Below are 27,854 nucleotides of genomic sequence, written 5' to 3'. Positions count from 1 at the left end.
GTGTTGAGAAAAAAAAAATCAACATGAGTGTGCGCAATGATCTACAGCTGTTCAGAAGTGTAGCATCACCCTATAGAATTCATTAATTTTGCTTCATTAAGTCGAATGAAACTTGTTGAATATGTTACGTTAACATATTGAATTACATACAGCTTTGTACTGACAAAAATGTGACATTTTGAAATTCAACGTGAAATACTGTACTATTATGGCTTCTGATATACTTTTGTATATGTTATTTACTTTTTTTGCCCACAATGTTAGACTATTTTTAAAACACTTGTTAAAATATAGAATTCTGCTATAGTCATATGTGTGCACAGTATTTATTTATTTATTTTTTTTTTAATAACAGAATAATGACAAGAATACAGTATAGCGTATAGATCAGGAACCTTCTTGCTTGTACCCAAAAAAGAATAGGAGGGGCATGTGCCCCTCTGTGATCCCTGGACACGACTGTGTTGACTTACGCATTATAAAAACTGGGTGACATTTTTTCGCATAGAACCTGCCTTTCTATTCGCGATTATACGGTTAAACTAAGTTGCAGTAACAGCAGAGGGGGCTCTGAACTCCCGATTTAAAAAAAAAAGTTACAAGAGAACATTTTTCGGAAGTGTATTATATTAGGGAGAAACAAATGTACTGTATCCAGTTCAGTGGAAACCCGGAAGGTTATGGGAACGAATACATATTGTGGTCTGGTTAAGAGTTACAATCACGATTTGCAGCGATTCATTTTGTAAAAGGATGATGTGAATGTTCTGATCTACGACAATGTTGGGCATTACTAGTGAAACAAATTTTACATATGTGTTGACGTCGTGAGGTGAACAACACGGGTGCTATTCATCACTGTCACATTCATTAAACTTCATCTTCTGCACCGGAATTCCAGAAAGGTAAACATTTTTAATGCAAATAGCATTTTATTTTATGAAGATTTTCCAGAATGCTGTGGTTGTAGCTGTTTAAACGTCGGCATACATACAGTTAATAATACAGTGATAAACTTTATTTTAGAAGGGCCAGAGATAATTATGAAAAGAACAAATATAACGTGACTAAAATTAATGTTTTTATGAATTATAAACTACTACAGTATATCATGTCCATTCAGATTGTCACACCTGTCAACTCTCTCTTAATTGCCGGGACTCTCCTGTTTTTTGCACACGACTCCTGGACAACGACCCTGACAGAATTTCTCCCGTATTTTGCAAAAAACTCTAAAGTTTAAACACCTTCGAGGGCAAACCTTTAATTTCTGCATGAGGCATATATGGTCTGTTACTGCAATTCTCATATGTACCTAGCAAGGTTTAGGTCCCAGGGGAGCCCTGTGCTTGCCCTGGTCAGTAGCGATAAACCCTTCTTGTCAGGGATATATATATATATATATATATATATATATATATATATATATATATATATATATATATATATATATATATAGACACACACACCACGTTCAAGCTTCTTGGACCACAACTGTTTTGCCACCTGCTTGAAAAAAATCGGGTGATTGCCCAACTGTTGAAAAATGTTGAGGAATGTGATCTTGACCGAGATTGTGTAGGCTACCTGATGCCAGAGCAGCTCAGGCTGACATCGAACATCACAATAATAATAATAATAATAATAATAATAATAATAAAATAATAATAATAATAATAATCATCACTTTCACAGGTAGAAAAACTAAGCTTTCTCTGATCGGCTCTTTTTCTCAATTTCCTTCAGAAACGCGTTATTTCAAAGATAAATATGTTTAGTTTATATTTCTTATTTAAAGATCTTTTTTTTTTTCAAAAATAAAAGGCTACATGTACACAATTTTGAAACGGAACACTTACCACGATCTCAATTGCGTTTCTTTATAAATTCCTTCTTTAATCCTTTTTATTAACTTTTTTATGTATTTTAAAGTGCATTATTATTATTATTATTATTATTATTATTATTATTAACATTTCCTTACGTTACTCAAATTGTTTCCTAATTTAGTATCTGTCTACTTTATTTTTTTGATAAAATTACTTGAAGTTGTTCTTCCAGCACCACAAAATGGAGTCTGGTATAATTAATATTGTCTTGGCTGGAAGCATTACAGTTTAATAATAATACACAAATAGGGAAACTGTTATAATGATAATTATTTTTGATATGTGGACTAATAATTGGATGTAGGTTTTAAGAAGATCAGACCTCTTTTAATGCCCAATCTGTGCACTTTTGTCTTAGTCTGGAAGCATTTGTGCTAACGGTAATTAAAAAAAAATATGGGAACTGCTATAATGACCATTCTTTTTATATGTAGACTATAGAGATGGAGTAATAATTTGGTGTAGACACCATTTAATGCCCTGCTTCGCATTTTAATTGATTAAAAATATTAAAAGTCATATGATGGTAAATCTTTTTAATTCTGAGGCTACAGTAAATGAGTCATTGTGTGTTACAGGTTCAAGATGGTTCTCCATATTGCCCTTAAAGATTTCCATGACATCATCTTATAAAATTAATTCTGTATCTATACAGAGTAACCTTTACAATCATTAATTTTAGGTGATGTACCCTACAGTACACAACCCCATTTGCTTTGCAAACTAACTTTGCTTCTAAGCTAATCTTGATTTATAAAGGCTGCTTACTTTTCATTTCACCCACTCTTATGTCATTTAACATCAAATTAACATGTGTCATAAACTATTATTCAGTATTGTTGAAAGTCCTACACTGTTAGTGCAATAAAATAACTGGTGAGGAATTTTTTTAATGGGCTCATCCAGCTGAAACACGCACTCATTAGAGGGCGACCCCAGCGTGAGCCGTCAAACTGAAAGGAATTCCAACTGTACCTCACTTAGTTGCTGTATTTCTGCCTCTCAGCTGGGAACAAACTGCTCAGCCTATCAGAGATTATAAAAAATTAGGGTAGTGTGTGTAATGAGAATTTAATGTCCACACTCAGGGTGGGACGCTTGGATAAACTCCTCAGGCTTCGTCCTCTGGATTTATGCAAGATCCCACACCTAGGGTGGGCATTCAATTCTCATAACACACACTACCCCATGTAGTATTCTCTATTTAATGGACTAGACATATAGAGCAGCTTCTGCCTGGGAGCAAATTCTGAGAAAATCACGATCGAGTACACATTTCTTGAAAATATGTATTAGAGAACTTTCAAAAAGAAGGTCCACGATGCTATACAGTATATTCCCTCCAGCATTTAAGAAGTACCCTAGTACTATTAATACTACAATATTTAGGCGCTGTAGCTTTTCATTAGAAAGCACTCTATGTTATACAGTACAGGCATACTTCATTGTATTGCACTACAAATGTGGAAATACTGCATTTATGAAGTAAAGGATGACAAAAAGGACAGTTATACAACATTAATATTGTGAAAATGTCTGTCTGTTGTGATTACATCACGCCTTGAGAGCAATGTATGAGAAAATATTACATAATGAAAATAACTCCCAGAAAACTCTCCACTCTCATTAGGTGCACTTGTGTTTTTCTGGAAGCCATAACTGTCACTGGTGTCCAGCCTTTCTACTCATGCATGAATCTTAGAGCTTAAAGGCAAGGTTAAGCCGTTGACATTCTGTCTGCGTACTTTTATTCAGAACAGACTGTTATTGCGATGTTTCCAAGGTGTCTAGTAAATTGTTTTACTCTTAATGTTGTCAGGATCTTTATTAAAAGCTACAGTATATGTGGTAAAACATTGGAAACATGTTGTTGTAATATTAATAACATGTTTTTCATATTATTTAAGAATAGGTTAACTAGGCTACATAGATTACAATTTAATCGCTGGCTTCTTTATATTATAGGTTTTGTTCGTATATGTACTTGCAATATATTTGCAAGTATTAGCGAAAGAGAAATACAATACATGCATTACTTTGTATATGGGTTGTGGCATAAACAGAAATAATTTATCATTTCTCTTGCGATTTATTTTTATGTGCAATTATATTTGTGTTTAAAATGTAATAACTATTTCTAATATGACATATTATCTATTATTTAATAATAGGTGTTAAGTTTAGTTCTCAGTTTACAAAGACGTGGCAAACTCTCACCAGAGTTGTCAATTTACATTTGTAAACGCTACGGATATTTATTAGGTACACATAATATATTAACACAGCGAAAGAGAAATAAATAGAATCCATGTATAATTTGTATGTGTTGACATACTGTATCAGAAACCGTTATTAAACTTGTTTTTCGTTTCTAAAAAAATATACAAATGGCGTCCTGTAATTTTCGATGAACACAGAGAACGTTGCCTTTAAGTTCTAAGATTTGCTCATGTGTAGAAAGGCTCCAAAAGGCAAACGCTAACTTATTTCACGGCTAACTTATTTCCCATGACACCGGCACACAATGATGCATACTCAAGTTCTACCAACACACGGTAAGTGATGTAGTAAGTGTGTTCACATCGGCAGAACTGCTTCACTATGAAATGTTCTGGTATACCACTGAACAACTGAAGCCTTTGTTATAGGTACAGTAACAGCGGCTGGTGTATCATTTATAAAATGGATACATTTCTTACTTGCAAAAAATGAAGGAAGAAAACACAAGAGTCTACAGAAAAGTGGAAAGCAAAAAAAAACTTAACCTTGTCCCTTTGCATAATTTTCGCTTCAATAAAAAAAAAAAAAAAAAAAAAGTTTGCCATTGTTGGTTGTTATAGTTTAATCTTGAGGTTAATGTTTTTGATATTGTAAGCATTTGGCACACATAATAATGCTGAGATGGGGAAATGGTAACTTGATAAACATTTACAGTGCAGGCTATTTTAGATTATTTATAATTCTTATGGATATAAGGCCAGTGCGTGTGTTTCCAAAGAGATTCCCAAATGCCGTCCTTTGATTCTGTGCATCCAAACTGTACATAAATTATATACAGGGCCCTACCCATTTCACGACCGTGAAAAACGTGACACGGACCATGAAATGTGTTTTGCATCGTGAAATCTGCTCTGTTTTGTGTAATTTTACTCTGCACTAACATCTAATGAAGTTATATGTACCGTTACAGGTTCCTGATGCGATTGTTAGCTTGTTTCAGTTTAAAAAAGAAAGCTCGCCATGAAATGGACATTTACTGGATTTATTGATTTACACTTGACAACAGCCAATAACTGGGTTCTGCTCACTGATTGGTAGACACAGGCATCTGGGGCGGGTTTAGTATGACCTACGGATCTCAACTGGTAGTACCGTCAGATGAGTCCAGTTAGATCAAAATTTTAAAAGGAGTGTCCAAAATAAATAAAAAAGCTCTACAATCATTATTGCATCGGATCATGTAAAATAATTTAGAAGCCACCGATTTAATAGCTGAAACTGTGAAATTTAAAATGTGAAATGTACAAAAAATGTACGGTGAATTTGGTAGAGCCCTAATTATATATTAAATAAATAGGAAAACATTTTTTTGTTATTTTGATTATTCTGCCTTTTATTGCAAATGTGGTACCATTCAGTAGAGCGAAAATAGTAAATGGGTACTTGAGATGAAACCTTCAGACAGAATGAGTACAGTTTTTAAAAAAAGGTTGAAAACCCCTGACCAACTGTGTTAACATCATCAAACAATATGACGATGAATGAGCTGGGGTCTCAAAAATATGGCTTGGTTGACCTGCCCTGAATTCATTTACCATGTAATATACACATATGAACTTCAATACGCCCTCAAAGTTTTCAATGCGTCGTTGTATGCAATCAATGTATTGAATCAGCTTTTCCATTTGTGTTTTGGACTACTTATTCCTATGGCAACTTCACTTTTGTGTTGAGAATAGAATAGTATTGAAGAAATTGAAATTGTTTACCTTTGCCAGATTATTATTGGCATGTTTGTGATGTAATGTATTAGGGTTGCAACGAAGGGTGCATTTTGACCTCCGAAGGTTCGAACTTTCTATGGTACTTATTTGCATAATTTACTGGTGATATCACCATAGCTATTAGTTTATATTTGATTGAAAATCCTATTATTTTACAGGTAATACACATAAATGGAATAAAACATTCACATGTATTTGAAAAAAAATGTGTTATATACAGTAGAACAGTAATGTTTTTAGAATTTAAATTTTAAAAAAATATGTTATTTTATTTACACGTAATTGCTTGTGATATATACGGTATTACAAATATGAATAATAATACTAATAATGGTATGAACTTACACTTGTCAAGTGACCCTAGTGATTGGTTATGCCTCCATGATACGAGTCGCTTGCACAGTTTGCATTCAACTTTTTATTTTGGTCGTCTGGGCATTTAACAAAAAAATCATAAACAGCAGAGGGGTTTCGAGACATTTCTTTCAATACAGCTTATGCTGTACAACGCTTTGCTGGCGAGATGGCGAATGAAGAAATTCAAGATTTGCCTCTGGATAACACGAGCTGGAGGGGGGAGGGGCGGAGGGGGTTCAGTTTTCTAAATTAAAATTGTTAGTGTATATTTTGTATGTTTCAAACATATTCTACCATATCACTTCTTTTACACTGTCTTTTACACTAGGTATTTAGTACATATTTTACTGAAGCTCTACAACTGCTACAGGTGCCGCCCCAGTTCTTCGACATTCTATACCCTGCTCCACACACGGCAGCAGTGCTGTATAGAGTTGCTACGTACAATGGTACAATGGTAGTGGATTTTAATACAACAACTTTTGTTACATAATATGCATTCTACAAATCAAAAGATCGAATTTTGCATGTGAGTGACATTTAATGTGTCATTTCATAGTATTAACACATTGTCAAACGGTTTCAGTTCACAGGAAAAAAAAAAAAAAAAAAAAAAACATACAGTGAGTGAATGCAACTTGACAAACCTTCGAAGGTTTTAAACTACCTTTGAATTCCTGGCTAGCGAATGAACCTTCGAACCTTGAAACATTCTAACACAGCCCTATAATGTATGACCTATATACACAATGACAGTTATGACCCTGCCTAGATTACGAGCATAGACAAACACTTACTAGCATTCCTGACCAATTTCTTCTGGGTACTGCTCCAAGAAAGACTCTAGTGACCTATAGTAGTCTAATCCTTTTTTTTCTGAAACATTCACAATGTTAGTTAATGTATCCATCTGTTAACTACTGTGTTATAAGTCACGTCTCCATAAGAACCTATAAGAACGTCTCCATAGTAACTACACGTATCTTTTCGGTGACACTGTAGACCAGCAGTTCTCAAACTTTTTGGGCTGGGTGCCCCTTTCTCTTGTCTATGGTACTTGACGCTCTTATATGGCCCTTAATTTTAACAACCAGTAAACATTTATGATAAGCATTTGCTATCTCTCAGTTTTAAAACTATGGTTCACAACATAACACAGTGGAACGATCACAGTACTACCAGGCAGTAATTGTAGGGCAGTATCGCCACGTGTGAAATCTTTAACAATAAAGCTGAAACGGAAATGCTTTTATTTGCTTCAAAATCATTTCAAACAGGTTAATAGACTAGCAAGCACTGGCAAAATCAGCTCAGTTTTACATGTTGCAAAAGTTTTGTTTTTGGACTTTGCGATGCCTGCATGATACCTACATTAATATCTACAACATATCAACAATAACAATCAACCATTTTGTTACAGACTTTCAGCAAGTCTGACATAAACAATTTTGGCTGTTAATTAAACCCTTTTAAAAAAAAAACACAAAAATGCTTAACATAAAGAACAGTCCTACTAGCAGGCAGTTTACACTGCCTGTGGGTTTCTGATCGCATCATCAGTTCCACATTTTTTAAATCCATTGATGGAATTGTCTTTTAATGCTTTCAACCAAGTTGGCTACATCACTGCCATTCTCATATCCACTTTGATATCTGTTCTGCATACCAGTCTGACAGAGGGCGGGATCTGTATGTAACCCTCTGATTGGTGGAAGTGTTATTGGTGTTCCAATCAAAACAGCCAATAAAGCCCAAATAAAGTATCTGCCAGTTCGGGGATTTATAGCATAGGTTAGCCAATAGCATACGTATCCATTTGTAATCATAATAATAATAATAATAATAATAATAATAATAATAATAATAATAATAATAATAATAATAATAATATATTTTAAAAATTTAAATTTTTTTTTTTTAAAAAACCCTGAACCTTTTTGCACCCCCCTAGTTTGAGAACTGCTGCTCACACTCAGAATGTCAATGACAAATAATTACTAACGTTTAAACCACAACAGAATCTAAGAAGACTAAATGTTAATATTAGCTTTTCGTCTGTTTTTAATTTAATGATTACATTTTAACACTCACTGACACAGCACACAATGTGATTAGATCTAGCCACCGAACACTTTCAAACAGAAATGTTTACGTGCCAGTGTAATCTGTTACCCAAAAACAAAAAAATCAAGTGCACATACAGTAGCTACCAAAATGATTCCTGTAAATCTTATCTACCGATTAATTACCATCACTTTGCAGACACACGTTGTATATGGAAGATGCACACATTATGTTAAATGTGTAGTTTTTAGACACAATATATATATATATATATATATATATATATATATATTATTTTTTTAAATATGCAAGTTCTTCAGGCAATTTCTAATCTCTACAGACAATTTTTAGGGACTGTTCTGCACTGGTGGAAGGATACTTTCAGTAAAACTTAATTTAAAGTTGTATTTTCTAAACATAAGGCCATTTTATAAACATAATAAAATACACCAAGGTGTGACGTCGTGATTATATAACATTTGGTTTCACTTTATTCCAAGAAGACTGCATGCCTTGTCATATCACTGCCCCAGTTTCATTTGTAATAAAATGTCATTTCAGGTGACTTTCAAGCTTTTTAATAACATGTCAATTGAATAATATATCACCCTGCCGTTACTAGATCAGACCTGACACTACATTTTTAGTATGTTTTAAATATGAACACTCCACAAGGCATGTTGTATAAAGTGTGGTTTGACATTCAAATACATTTTGGACGGACAGGCAAAGAAGGCTCAAGAGAATTACCTCAAAATGGTTTAAAGTTTGCTAGTCTCCATTTCAATGAAGTGATAAAACACCATAACAGTCACAGATATCAATGGCCTGATTCTTCTGGCATGGTTGCGAAGAGGTTTTGAAACTTCTGCAGCTGCATCCGCAGCTGTGCCTGCTGCTCTGAGCTAAGCTCCTCACAGCTATGACGCCAGACACAATTCACTGCTGCCCGAGTAGTGTCTTGGCTGATGTGCTGCTGTGACGGTGCAGGGTTCCCTGGATGGCTGGTCGTTGGTACTGACTGCTTCATTGCTGTTGGCGGCCTCAGGGTAGTGCTGGGTCAGGGTGGGCTGGTTCCTTCGGGGGACCCAGTGTGAAAGACGGTCCCCCTGAAACAGAGGTTTTCAAATTGGGGGGCGTGACAAGGTGTGACAGAGATCGAATGACACTTGTGTCTTGTGTGTTAGATCTCCCACTGATCTGAGTGGGTGCTAGATAAAGGGAACTGAATACCCTGGACTAAATGGCATGACACTTTATTCCCGTGGGTAGGTGGAAGTCAGAGGGCTAGCAAAGGGACTGAGCTATGGTACCCAAACTCAATGACCTGAACGGGAAACGGTTAACCAAGGGGTCATGAGCGAGTGTATAAAATAGGGGCGTAGCAAAGTAATCTGTTCCTTTGCTCTAAAGGAGTTTCAGCCTTCCACGGCTGAGCTGGGAGACACTGTGCATATGGCAACAATAGCCCTGGGTGCTTCACAAAACTGTCCTTTACGGGAGAGTGGCAAAAAGAAAGCCATTGTTGAAAAAAACTCACATCAAATCTCGGCTAGAGTTTGCCAGAAGGCATGTGGGAGACTCTGAGACCAAGTGGAAGAAGAGTTTGTGGTCTGATGAGACCACAATAGAGCTTTTTGGCCTCAACGCTAAGCGCTATGTTTGGCGCAAGCCTAACACCGCACATCATCCTGAGAACACCATTCCTACTGTGAAGCATGGTGGTGGCAGCATCATGTTATGGGGATGCTTCTCTGTCAGGGCTTGGAAAGCTCATGAAGATAGAGTGCAAAATGGATGCAGCAAAGTACAGAGAAATCCTGGAAGAAAACCTGCTGAACTCTGCAAGAGACCTTCCAGCAAGACAATGACCCCAAATATACAACCAAAGCCACACTGGAGTGGCTTAAAAACAAAAAGGTCAATGTCCTGGAGTGGCCCAGTCAAAGCCCAGACCTCAATCCAATTGAGAATATATAGAAAGAGTTGAAAATTGCTGTTCACCAACTTGACGGAGCTTGAGCAATTTTGCAAAGAAGAATTGGCAAAAAATTGCAGTGTCCAGATGTGCAAAGCTGGTATAGTCTTATCCAAATAGACTCATGGCTGCAATTGGTGCCAAAGGTGCCTCTACCAAATGTTGACTCAAGGGGGTGAATACTTATGCAATCAATTATTTTCTGTTTTGTATTTGTAATTAATTTAGAACAATTTGTAGATTTTATTTTTTTCACTTTGACATTATGGACTTTTTTTGTGTTGATCAGTGGCAAAAACTCCTAATTAAATCCATGTTGATTCCATGTTGTAACACAATAAAATGTGGAAAAGTCTCAGGGGGGTGAATACTTTTGAGAGCTACTGTATTTGTTACTACCCCAGTGTGACAAAGTGCCCGCCCCTGTGTGTATTTTCTGTTATATGTTGTGTGTTAATGTTGGTGTATAGTCATTGGTACACGAGATATAAACAGGTCTGTGTAACACGAGTGTTTAAAATGTATATTTGTATTTTTTCACGAGGATTGCACAGCACTTCACGTGCAAGTAAAACATAATAATATGTGAGTACAGGGAATTGCACTTTATTAATTCACATACAGTTGTACCGCGACTCCAATTGAATGATTGATTCGCAATCGAGTCTCGGTACAGCTGCATAAAAGCTGCATGTTTTCACCCACTCGGGGTTGTGTGTTCGGTGAGTGGAGAACGGGATTGGAGACGGAGGTAATAATCGTGATAATAATAATAATAGTAGAATATCTGCTCACCGTGTTTTGTCTGTATAGTCCGTTTTGTTTGCCTTTTTTGTTTTGGCAACGAGTGCCTTGTCCTGAGTGCCTTGACCATTCACTCAGCTCCACCAAACTCCACCTCTCTGTTTATTTCCTGGTTCCTATTTCTGGTCTGACATCCCTCACTCCGGCCATCTTTGTGACACATGGTTTCATCGTGGGACCACCAGCACCTCCTAGACACAGACCAGAGCAGGAACTGCAGTTTCTTGTTTAAAAAAATAAATAAAAAATGGAAGGCTGGAGAGATGGCTGCACGGACCTGTAGGAGCTCCTCAGTGGTCTGGAGGACCAAGGCTGGTGACTTGCCTGTGGGGTGTACGGGCATGTGGTGGCTGTCTGCCCCTTCCAAGAGGAGGAGGAGGAGGAACCGGCCAAGGAGAGGAAGGTGAGGAGAAGGAGGGGCAGATGGGCATACGTTGGCCATCTGCCCCATGCAATATATAGAGGCAGAAGTAATGCCTGTGTGGGAGGAGCCCGTGTGTCCAGCGCCCAGACAGGGGGATCGTGTGCGTCCAGCGCCCAGACGAGGGGACCGTGGGAAACCAAAGCCCGAGGTACTGCTGTTGCCACCTCCACCAGCAGAGGAAGAATTTCTGCTGTCCCCATCTCAACCAGCAGAGGGTGAGTGCCTGCTGGTATCACTTCCCCTACCGTCACCACCTGGAGGAGAGGAGCAGGTGCTTCCTCTGCCTCCATCACCTTCCCCTGCAAGTGAGAGAGAGCCACACCAGTCCCCTGCAAGTGAGGGAGAGTCGCACCAGTCCCCTGTAATAAGGGTAGACTACACGCCGCTCCCACCTCCGCTGCCAGGAGACTACACGCCGCTCCCACCTCCGCCGCCAGGAGACTACACGCCTCTGCTATCTCCATTGGCAGGAGAAGAGCAACAGGAGCTGCTTCTGCCTCCACCACCTCCACCGCCAGGAGCAGAGCAGCAGGAGCTGCCTCTGCTTCCGCCACCTCCACCAGCAGAGGGTGATTGCCTGCTGGGTCCCTGTCCACCAGAAGAGGGTGAATGCCTGCTGGGTTCCTGTCCACCAGCAGAGGGTGAATGCCTGCTGGGTCCCCATCCACCAGCAGCGGGTGAATGCCTGCTGTGTCCCTTTCCACCAGCAGAGGATGAATGCCTGCTGGTATCACTTCCCCCACCAGCAGAGGATGAATGCCTGCTGGTATCACTTCCCCCACCAGCAGAGGATGAATGCCTGCTGGTATTACTTCCCCCACCATCACGAGGAGAGGAGCTGGAGCTGCCTCTGCCTCCATCACCATCAGGGGGAGAGGAGCAGGAGCTGCCTCTCCCTGCACCAGAAGGACCAGGAATAGATGTTGGCAGTCCTCAGCAGCCCTTGCATAGGCTGCTGAGGGAAGCACAGGGAAGAACTGCCTGGTCGCAGTGGCCGAGAAGAGGGCCAACAGCCGCACCCCAGCTTGTCCTGACTCCCTGTCTCGATTCGCCCAAGGATGCCTGTCTCGCTTCGCCCAAGGATGCCTGCCTCGCTTCGCCCAAGGATGCCTGTCTCGCTTCGGCAAAGGATGCCTGCCTCGCTTCGCCCAAGGATGCCTGCCTCTCTTCACCCAAGGATGCCTGCCTCGCTTCGCCCAAAGATGCCTGCCTGGCATCGCCTGGGATTGCCTGTTGCTCCGCATTGCCTGGGGTTGCCTGTTGCTCCACATTGTCTGGGATTGCCAGCCGCGCCGCATCACCTGGGGTTGCCAGCCACTCCGCGTCGCCTGGGGTCGCTGGAACTGCTTCGCCAGGGGTCGCAGTCAGCTCTGCTTGGCCGCAGGGGTCAGTGTGGCCAGAGCCCCACCAGAGGGAGCTGCTGGCTATAAAGAGGGGAGAGGTAAGGAGACCACCTTCCTCCGCAGCAGTTTCGCTGCCGGAGATCTTGGGGGAGGTCTGGAGACCACCAACCCCAGCAGCTTTTCCGCTGCTGGACTTGCCCTGGCTGAAGGAGTCAGTCTGGGAGCTGTCAGCACGTCTGCGGGAGGAGAGATTTGCCCTACTGTCAGCACGTCTGCTGACAGCATGGCCAGTAGCAGCCTGGCTACTGGCAACATTGCTGCCCATCAACCCCTTAGAGTCCCTGTTCTTGGCCCAGGACTTTGAGCGAGACTTTTGGGATTTTAAGGGGGGAGGTGGTCATTGAGTCCATGTGTGCTTTGCACAAGGGGGAGTATATGTGGCAAAGTGTCCGCCCCTGTGTGTATTTTCTGTTATATGTTGTGTGTTAATGTTGGTGTATAGTCATTGGTACATGGGATATAAACGGGTCTGTGTAACATGAGTGTTTAAAATGTATATTTGTATTTTGTCACAAGGATTGCACAGTACTTCACGTGCAAGTAAAATGTAATAATATGTGAGTACGGGGAATAGCACTTTATTAATTCACGTGCAGTTGTACCGCGACTCCAATTGAATGATTGATTCGCAATCGAGTCTCGGTACAGCTGCATAAAAGCTGCATGTTTTCACCCACTCGGGGTTGTGTGTTCGGTGAGTGGAGAACGGGATTAGAGACGGAGGTAATAATCGTGATAATAATAATACTACTAATAATAATAACTAAATATCTGCTCACCGTGTTTTGTCTGTATAGTCCGTTTTGTTTGTCTTTTTTGTTTTGCCGATGAGTGCCATGTCCTGTGTTTATGTTTTGTTACAAACCTTTTATTTACTGTCTGTTCATTAATTAAATGCTGATCAAAACCATTCGCTCAGCTCCACCAAACTCCACCTCTCTCTCTGTTTATTTCCTGGTTCCTGTTTCTGGTCTGACGTCCCCCACTCCAGCCGTCTTTGTGACACCCAGATAACAAAGAACGATTTAAAAAAAATTGAAATAAAAAAAAAAAACGCACTCTCGTCTGACACTGTTGCAGGTCTTGTGAGGAAGGGTCTGCGTGATTTAAAGGCAGACTCATTTTGTGCTGCTGTCATGATGAAAATGGGCAGTAATATTTTACTTTCAAATGTAATGAACAATCAAGCTACAAGAAGTAGAACGAATCAGATACAGAAAAACTGTGCTTTAAGTGGCAATGTTCAATTCAACATCTATAAATGGCTTTTTTATTTTTATCATGGCTAGCAGTGCACCTAGGTGTGGTATTAGGGTTCATCACACACCTTGTTGTGCATTATTGCATATGTATGGGTTGACATGGCGGAGACTGGAATTTCACTGTGTGGATAGAGCTGTCAGTAATGTAGGGTACAGTATACAGTATTGTGAAGGAATAGTTGGAACACCTGAATATTTTTCAGTCAGCAGTACTTGCTGGTAAAGCTGAATTTGTGTCTTATAAATGTTCTTTGTTAGTAATATACCGTTGTGTTAAACAAATACAACACTGATATTTTTTGTGAGTTTGAAAAGGAAGTAACCCTAAATTGTTTACGACTGATAACTACGTAATCTGAATTTATTTTTTTTTTTTGCTATAATGAGAATAATGTAAAACAAACATATTTTTAAATTGTATAATTTGGTTTTTCTTTAATTTTAAATGTTATCGCAGCCTGCTGTTTAATTGATGTGGTTCAAGGCAATAATTAACAGAAATAAACTGACAAAGGTTCATACAGTAAATAAAAATACCACTCACTAGCAACATTATTAATTAGTTAAAGGGGGTTCACTGGGCAGCTGATGTTGTAGTTTATGAATTTAAAAGCACTCAATTAAAAGGTACAGCATTGGAGGTCTAAGACAATTATTCTGTAATCTGAAGTATATTTATTTAGTTCAATACTCTCAACAGTCTGCTGCCTGAAGTTTCAAGTGTGCTGATGAGGCAGGGAGTGTCAGGTTATGTTAATGGCAGGCATTCTTGAAGTTATTTATAGCAGGGTGTGGTATTGACTACAGCTTAGCTAGCAGTTATTCATGAAGGACAAAAATAAACTATTGTAAATAAAACCCCTCAGAAATGATAGGCTAGCCAATGTTTTGTATTCAGGTTACTGTAGCTGTGTAAGTGAATAGACTGCAGTTGGTAGAATTTTTGTTTTGACAAAAAGTATAAAAGCTTGCTGATTGAGTCACCACGTGAAAAGATGTATACTTGTTTTCAGTCACTTATTATGTTCATATTTTCATTTGCAGAAAAACCAATGAGACACGTTTATATCTACTGCTACCTCCACCTTAGCTTGGACTGCCTATTGAACAATGAGGCATGGCTGTCACTCTTTCTTCTGTGGTAATAACACAATCTTGTTATATAGTGCCATTTAAATACCTGATGTACACATTCATATAAATTACACATCTGAAATGAAATCATAACCAACTATGTCAAGCTTCTTTTTTTATAATGTTTTAAAAATAAGTTTTTTTTATAATAATTGTATTTTATTTACACTTTTTTTGTGTTACTTTAAGTAAATGTGATCTAATTTATTCAGTGGCCTGATATTTGTAGCATGCTAGCTTTTGTTCCTTAATTTACAAATAGGTTACTATATATATACCCCAATGGAAATTTATAATTTCTAGAAATTTCTCGAAAACATGATTAACACACGCCAAGTAAAAAAGAAATCTTCAACAGCTTTTTTCTATATGCTACCATCTCACTGAACTGTTCATGAATTTTTGCTTTCCAGCACTACACTCTTATGGTAGACAAAGACATCCAGCATACACACTTCGCTCTGAATAATAACTCACAGTTCACATGAACTCCAGTGCCCTTGCAGCACGGCAGAATAGTTAGCGCTTTCCTTCTCTCTGTACACTATCCGTTTCAGTTTCTCTGTTCCTTGCTTTGGTAATCAGGTGCATGACTCTGGCTGGTAATATGTAAAGGTAAATACACCTGGTTTCTCTGCAGATCTCTCTCAACCCCACGACTCTCTCTACTGTGGTGGCCTAGCATCTTTTAAACTCCTAGCGCTCCCTCCACAGTTAAAACTGACCACTCTCCTTCTGTTCTATGCAATTCTATTCTAATCACTGTTCTGACATTTCTTAAAGCTGTACTCCCGCAATCTCATACACACACACTTTCTTTAGAGCACATATACGTTTATGTGAGTATTGCTTTTAAATACAAACCTATCCCATGAGTTCTTAAAATCTAGCTATTTCAAGACACTCATCAGTATTAAAAGCAATATTTCTTACATACCCCCCCTCCAGCTTCAACTTACGGTTGGAGTGACCTTACTACCTCTCATGTACTCTGGAAAGTCCATCTGCATTGGCATTTTTCAGCCCATTCCGATGTTCGATTTTAAACTTAAAGGGCTAAAAACCACCCAGTTACTTTTGTGTTCCTTTCTTTATTTTCCTTCATCCATTTGAAAGAAGCATAGTCTGTAACTAGTGTGAATTCATGACCCAATAAGTAATACCTGAAAGTTTCTACTGCCCATCTTACTGCCAAGCACTCTTTTTCTACAATTGCATACCGGACTTACCCTCGGTAACAACTTCCTGCTCAGGTACATGATTGGATGTTCTTCCCCATCTACCACCTGGGAAAGTACTGCCCCTATAACTACATCAGATGCGTCGGTCTGCACAATAAATCTTTCAGAAAACTTAGGCACCCTCAATATAGGGCAACTACACAATATTTGTTTTCATTTTTTGAATGCCTTTTCTGCCCCTTCACTCCACTTAAACTTGTTTGAAGCCATTTGTCATGTCTGCTGTGTTTCGCAGATTTTCACGTACTTTTTTTATTCGGTCTTATTTATTTTCTGTTTGCTCTGCACACACTCTTAACTCAGGGGAGACGTTAGGAAGACAGAGATATTATAAACTCCTAGTGGTTTATGTTCGAGCACTGGACGAGCTGTAAGTATGTTCATATAACCTTTATTTAATCGAAAAGAAAGACACTCAAGACTCATTCATTTTAAGTTTTACGAATCAGAGCAATGCTCCTTCGGTTTATTAAAATGCTTTTAATATTTGGAAAAAGGTAGGTTGATCAGACCTCCAAATTCCAACACATGCGGTCTACAAGCACCCACTCCTATATTTCAGTTTCATTCAATATAACACTCTCTTAAAACCAAAACATAGTTTCAAAACCTTATAGCAATACAACCAATACATGTAAGACATAATAATGTTAGTAATATGCTTACCTCCTATTATAAGGAAAAGTAGCGTGAACAAAGGAATCAGTCTGGTGGAGATCTGCAAGTGATGGACCACTTCACCCTGTCAAGCAAAAGTCTTAAACGTGGTACCCTTTTGCGAAAAGTGTGAGTTTTTATAGGATTCTTCTCCATAGGAATACATGGAGAATCTTTATCAAGTCCAATTCTTATCTCTTTGGCACACAACAGCCTAAAAATTTAGAGCCTTGTGCCAACAATTAATAAAAATATAACACCTGGTCTGCACATCCAATCATGATCTCACCAGCTCATTTCTCGACCCCTCCTCTATCTAAAAAGCTAGGTGAAACAAAGAAAATAATATTATTTTGAATATATGAGTGTTGTCTGAAATATATACAACACTATTAGTTATGATTATATTGATTATATGTATTAATGTCTAATAATATATTCCCTAATGCCATTCTATTCTTCAAATTAGTTTTCCTTCTCTCTTTACAGGCGTGTGCTTAACAGATATTATAGAGAGCTTCCATCTTATGTTTTTCCCAATATAGAGTTTCTCTCCACGGATAATCTATTTGTTTTTTATTTAAGTGTAAGTGTCTCTGTCCTATGAGTTTCCTAACAGCACAAATTCAGCTGAACTGCGGACGACCTCCTATTTTTTTCAGCTGCACAAAAACCAGCTAAAACCAGTTTTCTAGTTGTGCGCTTAGCTTTCCAATTTCCAGTGATAATCAAGGTTTTTTCCAATTTTTCTATGGTGAGAAGACACTCTCCAGCCTTGACGCTGTTAGATAAGAGAACTCCGCTCTTCATGCCAACCATCCCTTTACTTTCTGGCACGACTTCAAGACAGGCTCACAGCAAGTTATAAAGTTTTTACTTTCTTAAAACCCATCTTCTATTCTTTTTCTTAAAATTACTTTTTAAGCTTCTTATTTTATTTTTCAAACAATATCCCTTTATGTTGCATCATCTTTTAACTCAGAGTCAAACTAGACAGTTTACTCCCTATAGAACACGATTACTAACTATTTTAAATGCAAACCTATCTTGACGAGAAACAATTTCATGTATATTATTATAACAGGCAGTGTTAAGCATACGGTCTTACACACACAAATAGTTTATAGTAAAAAGCAAGCATATTAAACCTTATTTCAACATTTAACAACATTTTCTTAGGCTAAAAAGGGTGCTGCAGAATTCTGGGAATCAAGCCCATCTTGATTAGCAACTGCTTAAAAACTGGCCACTTGTATCAAACTATACCAGCTTCTACTGCATGATTTTATATAAAGAAAATACATAAGTTTCACAATTAAGAATTAAAACAGCATTACGCGTTACTTTTGATTACACACACAATTTTCCAAACTAAAGATTATACAAACAAGACAAAGGATTATAACACATATTATTGCATTAATACATTTCATTTTAAATTCTCCAATCCATGTCCAGGGTTTCAGCTCACTCCCAGCAAGACTTCACTTCGGTCTCAGGTTCCACTTGGGTAGGCTCAGTGAACACGATAATAGGCTCTCGAATCCATCGTCTCGCATCACAGGTGTGAGTCGCCATGGCCTTGACTTCGTACCTACAAGACACTTGTACACACTTAGTAGGGGCACCTTCCTCACATTCTAATTTTCCCAGATGCGCCCATTTTACTAAGTGACCCTTTCACAACTCATGCATTCAATCCTCTTAATATCTTTTTGGATTTACATTTAAATGAGAGAAAGAAACACCTACAGAATCATTGCATTCAAACAAGATTCTACAGTGTTTAGCCAAATGACTGCATTCTGGACAAAGTCTGAGCCCAGTCACTGATGACTTGCTTTGGCACATATTACATGCACAATTAACAAGAGGATTATGTTTTACTTTATGTGTCAGGGTTACTTCTGCACCATGGACAATAGTTCTGGATCTGTACACATTGTTACTATACACTTCTTTCTGCTCACATGGAGACACTTTAGAAGGGATGCCATTCATCCAGAATACAGTAGGGGGCCAAAACTTACTGTTTTTCATATCAGCAGGCACCTAACTTGTAGTTTGTTTATCATCATCAGTGGGCAAATTCAATACAACTGAATCTGAATCAGTTGATGAACCACGAGCCTTAGCTACTGATACTCTCCATACAAAAGGATTCAATGTTTTACTAACCAGCCTAGCTGATTCAACGTTATTTGCGACACATTATTAGTGCCGCTTTTGCAGAAAATTCAGGAACGAATCTCCTATAATACCCTGTCAACCCCAAGAATGCTCTCACCTGCTTCTTGGTCGAGGGATAGGCCAACTTTTAATTTACTCCACTTTAATAATTTGTGGTTTGATTTTTCCGACCCCTATCACATACTCTAAATACTTTGCTTCATCAGACCCTACAAAGCATTTTTCCAGGTTTGCTGTTAACGAGGCATCCCTTAAACTGTAATACTAAACAAACTTTAAACCATCTTCCCAGTCTTCACTAAATATCACTATATCGTGTATATAAGCTGATGCGTATTCAGCATGAAATCTCAGGATTTTTACCATTAATCGTTAGAATGTTGCTGGAGCCCCATGTAGACCAAAGGGCATAACTTTATATTGGTATAGTCCACTAGGTGTTGCAAATGCCATTTTTTCTTTAGACGCTTCACTTAGTGGGATCTGCCAGCAGCCTTTAGTGAGATCTAAAGTTGTCAAGTATCTCGCAGTCCCTGCCTTTCAATTAGCTCATCTACTTGAGGCATAGGATACGCATCAAATTTAGAAACATTATTCATCTGTCAGAAATCATTGCAAAGTCTCCAAGTCCCATTTGGTTTTGCCAACATAACGATCGGGCTATTCCAGGGACTTGAGATTCCTCAATAACCCCTAATTTGAGCATGTTTTTTTACCTCCTTCTGGACATCTCTTGGCCTCAGGAATGCAGTATGGTCTCACCTTGACTTTGATACCCTGCGGCATCACAATCTCATGTTGTATGGCTTATGTCCTGCTGGGTATATTAAAAAACACATCAAGATTATTCAGGACTAGCTTGATCACATCTTGTACTTGTTTGTTGGTCAGTCTTGGTCCAATATTAACAGAGTACATTTTGAAACTCCCTTCCTGCAGGCACAATGTTTCTCTTTCTAGTCATGATTTCAGGAAGTTAATGTGATATATGTACTCAGTCTTCCTCATATTTGGCTGTCTTATTTTATAGTTTACTGGCCCTGTGACCTCAATTACCTCACAGGGGCCCTGCTAATGGGTAAATGGGTAAACAATTTGCTTTCTGGTATGGGTACCAACACCATCACTCGATCCCTGGATTAAAATTACAAACCTTTGCTGTTTTATTATACTGTGCAGCCTGTCTGGTTTGAGCTTGTTTCAAGTTTAACTGTATGATGGGAGTTACCTTTTCTATGCGGTCCTGCATCTGTAGGATATGATCTACCACATTTCTTCCCGATGACTTTTGTTTTTCCCAGGTTTGTTTTTCCCAAGACTGGGGTACTTTTACCGCAAACATTTAGGTAACATTAAATCCCAATCCTTCCCATCCTTATTGATTACTTTCCATAGCATAGATTTTGGCATTTTATTAAAACGTTCGACTACCCCATGTGTCTGTGGATGATAGTCAGACATGCAGATGGGTTTTATCCCTAAAGTAGTACATAACTCATGCATCAAGTTATTCACAAACAGAGTACCCTGGTCTGTAAGAATCTCCTTAGGTAATCAGACCCTTGAAAACACTTGCATTAGCTCTTTGGCTATGTTTTTGGAAGCAATGTTCCGTAAGGGAATAGCTTCTGGTTGTCTTGTGGCATAGTCGACCTGTTAGAGGTCCCACTAAACTCATTGCTATTCTTTCAAAAGGTATATCAATAATTGGCATGGTTTCTAATGGTGCTCTAAGGTGTGGTCGTGGACTAGCCTTCTGACATTCACTACGTGATTGACAGAACCTCTCTACATTTTTGGGATTCCCAGCCAATAAAATCTCTGGAGAATGCGTTGAAACATCTTCTCCCCCCAGGTGTGCACCAAAAAGGTGATTGTGTGCTAACCGTAACACAGTGTATTTGAAGGGTTTCGGAAACAGTAATTGTTGAACTGGTAAATCATTAATAATTGTATTTCAGTAAAGGAAGTCATTTTATAAATTTAGTCATCGCCAATTTTTATAGTTTTCTCCCCAATTTAGTGTGCCCAATTATTATCTGTATCTTCGACTCACTGCTCTCAACCCCCAACTAAAATATTTTCTACCGGTACCCCATTCACAAATGCCACTCGTTCTCTCACATGTACTAAGGTGGGATCAATCAAACTGGTCACTATGCGATTTGACACTGTCATACCAGGTCTCCCTATTGAAAATGAGTATTTCTCCTATTTCATCCATTATTTCATCTAAATTACATTGGGCACTCCTTCTTTCAACATTTTCTTTTCACATTTCTCTTTTTTAAAGGCTCTGTGTTTTTTTTATTTTGTTTTTTTCTGAAAACAATTCTGTAAAGTAAATGGAAATAGCTTAAAGAAACAGTCTGGAGGCTCAATTGGTGCCTCTTTTTTTAAATCTGGGTTATCCAATTCTCCTTTGAATTTTACAAGGCTAGAAAAGCCTGGCTAGTCTCTACCCAGAATTACTTGGTGGGGCAACCTAGGGACGACACCTACACTCATTAGGTGTCTCTCGCTACCACAGGAGACAGATACCATAGCTATCAGGTAGCATTTAACACCCCTATGGATGCAGATAATTCAGGTTTGAAGACTGTGATCCAATATTTCAGCCTTCACAAACTCAGGGGCCACCAGTGTAATTCCATTTACTTATTTTTCAATTAAATATGGTCCTCTTACTGGTACCTCCCCTGGCACAATTACACTCCCACAAACATGATGACCTGCATTACATTACATTGGCTCCAGTTTATTGAGGCACTGTTGGGCTACAGGACCTAGCTTTTTACAGAAATGGCAGATGTATGTGCTGTAATCTCAGTTGGTTTCTGTTGGTGTGCCATCTCTTTCAAAACCATATTCTTTAAATTGTCCCTTTATGATTCATGGTCGCGCTTCAATCCCAACTTTAAATGGAATGTTCTTACCAGTGGGGTCATTGTCCATGGCTTCCATGCAGTGGGGTTACCTGCCACAGTCTTGGGGTTGTTGCTTTGTGGTTGTTTTGCTAGCTCTTCTGCAGCAATCTGACGTTCCACCAATGCCATAAAAGGGTCTCCTTGACCCACCCATTTATGGCTAGTATCAGTGGTTATGGATCAATACAATTTTGTAAAAACAACCAAGTGTGTTTAATAGAACCTATTATGTATTTAATCTATAACTTTTTTTACTTTGTAAGAGCATATCTAAATTCTTTAACATTCATATTTTAGTTTTGCATCTCTCTTTGTTTATGGCTTTGAATGGTAAAGTCATATGTCAATCAATGTTGGTAAACACGACACCATGAACCTGCAGCAAGTTTAACAAATGAAAAGTGAGTAGAAATCCACATGCAAAATAAATGATTTTGAATAAAATACATTTGGTTGTATTTACCGTGCTAGGTGGTGACATTGCATTTGATTTGAACCCATCTTATTCCTTCAAATTGCCTGCCCACACAGAAGCACACAATTGAATCCAAGATAAAATGAGATAGTAGTGGTGGAAAACAACCAAGATATAGCTTTGCTGTAATATATGAGCTGTAATATATATCAGCATTTTTCCTCTACCAGGTAACATGTATTTCCTACTGGCCCAATTTCCTATTGGCTGAAGTGTAATGCTGACTCCAGAGATCAACCAACATGTGACCTCCCTTGAACCTTGGCAACCGTCTGCGATGGGCTGTGGGGCCCAGTTTACTTTACTTTAGCAATTAGTAATTATGTTTAGTAATTACATTTTAAAGGAGAGTAAAAAAAATAATTTTGCATTACTCTCAACAGGACGTATGTGGTACATTCAGTGGCAGTCAAGTGGTTAATTGAAACCTATAAAGATTAAACTTAAGATTTACTTAAATATTCCTTAACTAAAGTTTTGTATGTAACCTACAACAACCAACATTGCTCCAGATTTGCAGACAGTAAATATATTTTTCTATCTGTAGTGTCTGACTGATTCCAGAACTTTGTACAAAAAAGAGTCTCCTCTCAGCCCTGTCTCTACTCAGTTTTCAGCTCTAGACTAGAGGAAAGTAGTCCTGGTCTCGTCTGCACCTTTTCAGATTTTACAAACTTCAATCATGTCTGCCTGTGACAAAGTGGCTGAGTGAGAGCAGGTACAGCAGTGATGCAGTGCATGAAAGAAGCAGACAGAGACAATTGTAATCCGGTTTGGAAATGTTTTTATTTGAGTTTTTCAGATCTGGCAGCCAAACGATAATTCCCCGGCAATACACACCGATGTGTACAGCACGGGGTAAATTACACAAGAAAAGAACTAAGTAAAGAAAAGACCCAAATAATAAACAATATCTGCTCCACAATAATACAAACAAGGTGTCACCAGTCCTGGGTGTGTGCAGTAGTGCTTGTGGTGGGTGATACATTGTTTATATTTGTGACAATGGTGTAGTGCTTTCCGGTTTAGTGCTGGCCCTTGGCAATAGCTCTGGAACTGTGTTAGCTGTCTAGTAACGTATAAGACAAGATGAGACAATTACAAACAAACAAAACACAACACTGATGATACAGTTTCTGGTTACTTTCTGTTAGTCCTTCTCGGTTCTATCTACAACAAACCAAAGCAAAGGAACCGATTACGATTCTCTGTCCCCTTTTATGCTGTCAGACATGACTCCTTGGTAAACGAGTGCAACCGCCTCTCCAATATGTGGCTGCCACGTTATTTCCTTTCCGGGTCAATGCATTAGTGCAACAGAGTCTTGCCCCCTTCCAGGCTGGCCGACTTCCCTTGAACCCGGGAAAGAACTGTCAGACTAGCACCTCCACGAAACTTTGTTTACACTGCTTACCACCCTCGCAGATCGGGAGGGAGATTTACAACCAAGAATCATTGTATTTCTGTCACCCTCCCCTAATCCTTTGTCCTTGTCTACATTTTTCATAATGCATAACTTGTGCCGAACAACACCCCTAGATGTGCGGCTATTGGACCATATTTGAGCAACCTGTTGTGTGTTATTGCTTTCATATTTAACTTTTACCTCTGTGTTTGATGTCAGTGAATAACATAGTACTTGATGTGCTGTTTTTTCTGTTTTTCATTTAGTTGCCTGAGTGTTTTCATGCCTAAAGCTGTTGCTGAAGCAGTTCCAACGCAGTTCAGGAAAATGATACAAATATTGAGTAACACCAATTTCAGCACATTTTATGTAAGTAAATATGACATACTTGTCTTGGTTTCTTATGTTATTTAGTTTTGTTTAACTGTTTTACCCTGAAACAAACCCAGAATAATTTCTAAATTAAGTACAAAAAATATGTTGTAGAATATAACACCAAAATTGAATTCTTAAAAAAACTAAACTGGAATGCTTAAGTACACAAAGGACACCCGTTAGTGAATGTGCGTATTACATTTGATAGTACATAATGCAGAAATGAATTCTACTATATGTAATTTGCTCATAACATGTATATTGGTGCATATTTATTACCCATTTTACCCCATTCACTCAATGGTCACAAATGCCCTATTCACAGGATGTCAGATCGTCATGACGTTAAGTTTCAACACTTCAGAGACAACTAATTATTTTCTAGATAAACTAGAATGCGGGAAGAAGGTCTTAAAAAAACAAACATTATGTATGTTTGGTTTTCCTTTGTTAAGTTGTGTGTGAAAAAAAGAACACAGAAAAAAAAGAAAAAATGAAAATAGAGCCTACAGGTGGAACCTCCATATGGAACAAAACTAAACAAAACATAACAGTATTTATATATAAAATATGTCTAACGTATTTGCTCAAAATAGTGCACAGGCACTATCAAGCTTCTCTTTACCTGGGCAGTTATTTGGATAAGACTGTCTAGTTGAGAGTAGGCGCTAATTGGCCACTGTGAAATCACCAGCAGCCTACTTGGATACAGTATTTGTCAAATGATTCATTCAAATCTTTTAAGGTGGTTGAATTCTGATCTCCACATTGTAATTCCTAAAGTTAAACGCTTTGTCCAGTGGCTCAGACAAGCCTCATGTGCAGGTTTCATATTTGATCTCAATTAAGACCAAATGCTGTGCATTTTTAATTTTAAACAGGCTACAACAGGCTATAAATATACATTTATAATATATGACTTACCAGAACAGCAATACACTGACAGAATGTGCTTAGGGAGTCAGCTATCTTCTGTTCAGTCAATTTTGTCCCTCAAATAATGCAACTGAGTGCATTTAGTGAAAAAAAAAGATGTGTTAGGACCAATGCACAGCGAAAAAAAAAAATGTATTGATTTAAATGAGCTAATGCACACCCCAGACAAAGCTGCAAACAAAGTGGAAGTAGGGGAATAAGAGAACTGAATAGAGCATTATTTTTATAACGCTATGTCACGAAACAACTAACATTTTGCTCACCCTTGAACATATGGTATCATCATAAAGCGGGGGTGTGAACAGGATGGCTGGTGGTGAGGTCAGACCAGGAAGAGGATGGACACAGAATGTGTAGTGAATTGCACTGTTGAGTCTGTTTATTATAAATGAACAAATAAAAAGGTTTAAGCACAAAACACTTGAACACAAAACTATAACGGCACGTTGGCCAAAATAACAGACAAACAAAACTGACAGTGGACAAACCCCAAACAAGGATCGTGTGAGTTCTCCCGCAGGAGTAGCATTTGTTATTTAATCTCTCTCTCTCTCTCTCTCTCTCTCTCTCTCTCTCTCTCTCTCTCTCTCTCTCTCTCTCTCTCTCTCTCTCTTTCTCTCTCTCTATCTTTCTCTCTCTCTCTGATTTGATAATTTTATTGCTTTACATTGTGTGTTTTTTAAGGTCAGAGAACATTGCACTGCTACTTAGTGGATTTACTACTGTAGCGGAGCACAATACTGTCTCTGTTTATCTATTAATATGTGGAATCATGCACTGAGGATGCAAAAATAATTCTCACCGACACATTTTTAGAAATTTATTTACTAGTGTTGGGCAATAATATGAACATTGTATATCAGTATTGTGTACGTACAGTCTAACTTCATTAGAACAAACCCCCCTGGGACCTGGAGAAATGTTCGTTATATCAGGTTGTTCACTATAATAGGGTTTGTCAATTTGCTGTGTCAGAATAATGAAGAAACACCCAAATTGAATTGAACATCTTTGTCCAGTATACAGTAGTTCTTTCAAGATAATGTCACATTGATCAACATTTAAACTGTATATTTTTAAAAGAAAGCAGTAAAGAAATGAAAAAAAAGTACACTTACATGCTGAATACAATAATTACGTGCCCTTTCTCTTGAAAAACATATCCAGCGTAGATTGCTTCATATTTTTCGTGCTTTTCTCAATGCACGCTGTTTCAGTCTTGTTACCTCCTCACTCCTGTTGCCATGGTTGCAGTTTGTGTGAAGATGGCAATGGTTGCATATGTTACACATGATTTGCACTACAATAGGCTATCTGTGAATCAGCCTTATCTTCGAATTAGCCTACCAAGGTCTTTGTTTTCACTGAGAGAATAACACATTCACACTGGAGAAAGTTCAGTGTCAGTCACTACCGAGATCGTTTTTCCAGGTAGATTTTGTAAAAATAATCGTTCTAATAGGGCTAATTTCCACTGAAAAAAATGTTTTTTGCTGCTTGGATCGTTAAAAAAGTGGGTTCTTTATAAGACGGATTTGTTATAGTGAAGTTAGACTGTATTTCAATATTAATAAAATCGAAGTCTTCCAAAACTGATAAAAATATAATAACATGATTGCAATATCAAACATATATACATATATAGACGTTAACAGATGTCTACATATGAAAATCAGTAACTTACTTTAATTTAGTGGTGCTTTGCTTCACAATGTCCATGGAGAAAAACAAGGTCTTGTTATATTGTTTCACTATTTCATCAGCCACCTCAGAACTGAAATATTTCTATACTTCACTGCTCACAGACTTGAGGGTTGTTCATTTTCTAGCCACTCCGGAAGTAATTGAATCTTCAGCTGCTGAGTATGAATGCTGACTCACGACACCTCTAAAAGTATTAAGTACGATTTTATGCTGAATATTGCATTATTCTGAGATATGTTTTGTTGTTTTAAAAGTACATCTCATTTATAATACCAAAAGTTCACTTTTTAAAAATACATTAGTAATAGCGTAAGTAATCATACGGACAAAATGCAATGAACCGATGAGACATGCGCATATCTCAAAATAATGTAGCATGCAAATAGCGTTTGGTACCTGAATGCCAATTAATGGAATAAAATGGTTAAATAATACTTTAGTGACATTGCAATATGGATATTATTATCAATATCGAACAATATCGATATCATATCAAAATATTGATATTGGTGCCTTGCAAAAGTATTCAGACCCTTCCCATTTGGTGTGCCATTTTGCGAAATTACAAAATGATTCATACACATTTTTTTAAACAATATTTTATTCAAAACTTGAATGCTAAAAC

General features: G+C 38.2%; 1 protein-coding gene across 1 annotated transcript in view; it reads left to right on the top strand.

Annotated features, from left to right (window-relative positions):
* Positions 1-573: 573 nt before the first annotated feature.
* The window catches only part of il15 (interleukin 15), a 35,896-nt gene continuing 8,615 nt past the window's right edge, over positions 574-27,854 (top strand). Inside the window, exons 1-3 of the mRNA XM_041223105.1 lie at positions 574-905; positions 15,230-15,326; positions 24,481-24,583. Of these exons, the coding sequence (XP_041079039.1) occupies positions 15,238-15,326; positions 24,481-24,583 (192 nt within the window). The 5' untranslated portion in view covers positions 574-905; positions 15,230-15,237. The remainder of the gene's footprint in view (positions 906-15,229; positions 15,327-24,480; positions 24,584-27,854) is intronic.

The sequence above is a fragment of the Polyodon spathula genome, chromosome 2 (genome assembly GCF_017654505.1).
Source record: "Polyodon spathula isolate WHYD16114869_AA chromosome 2, ASM1765450v1, whole genome shotgun sequence".
Taxonomy (NCBI): domain Eukaryota; kingdom Metazoa; phylum Chordata; class Actinopteri; order Acipenseriformes; family Polyodontidae; genus Polyodon; species Polyodon spathula.
This window is presented reverse-complemented; position numbering and strand designations above follow the sequence as displayed.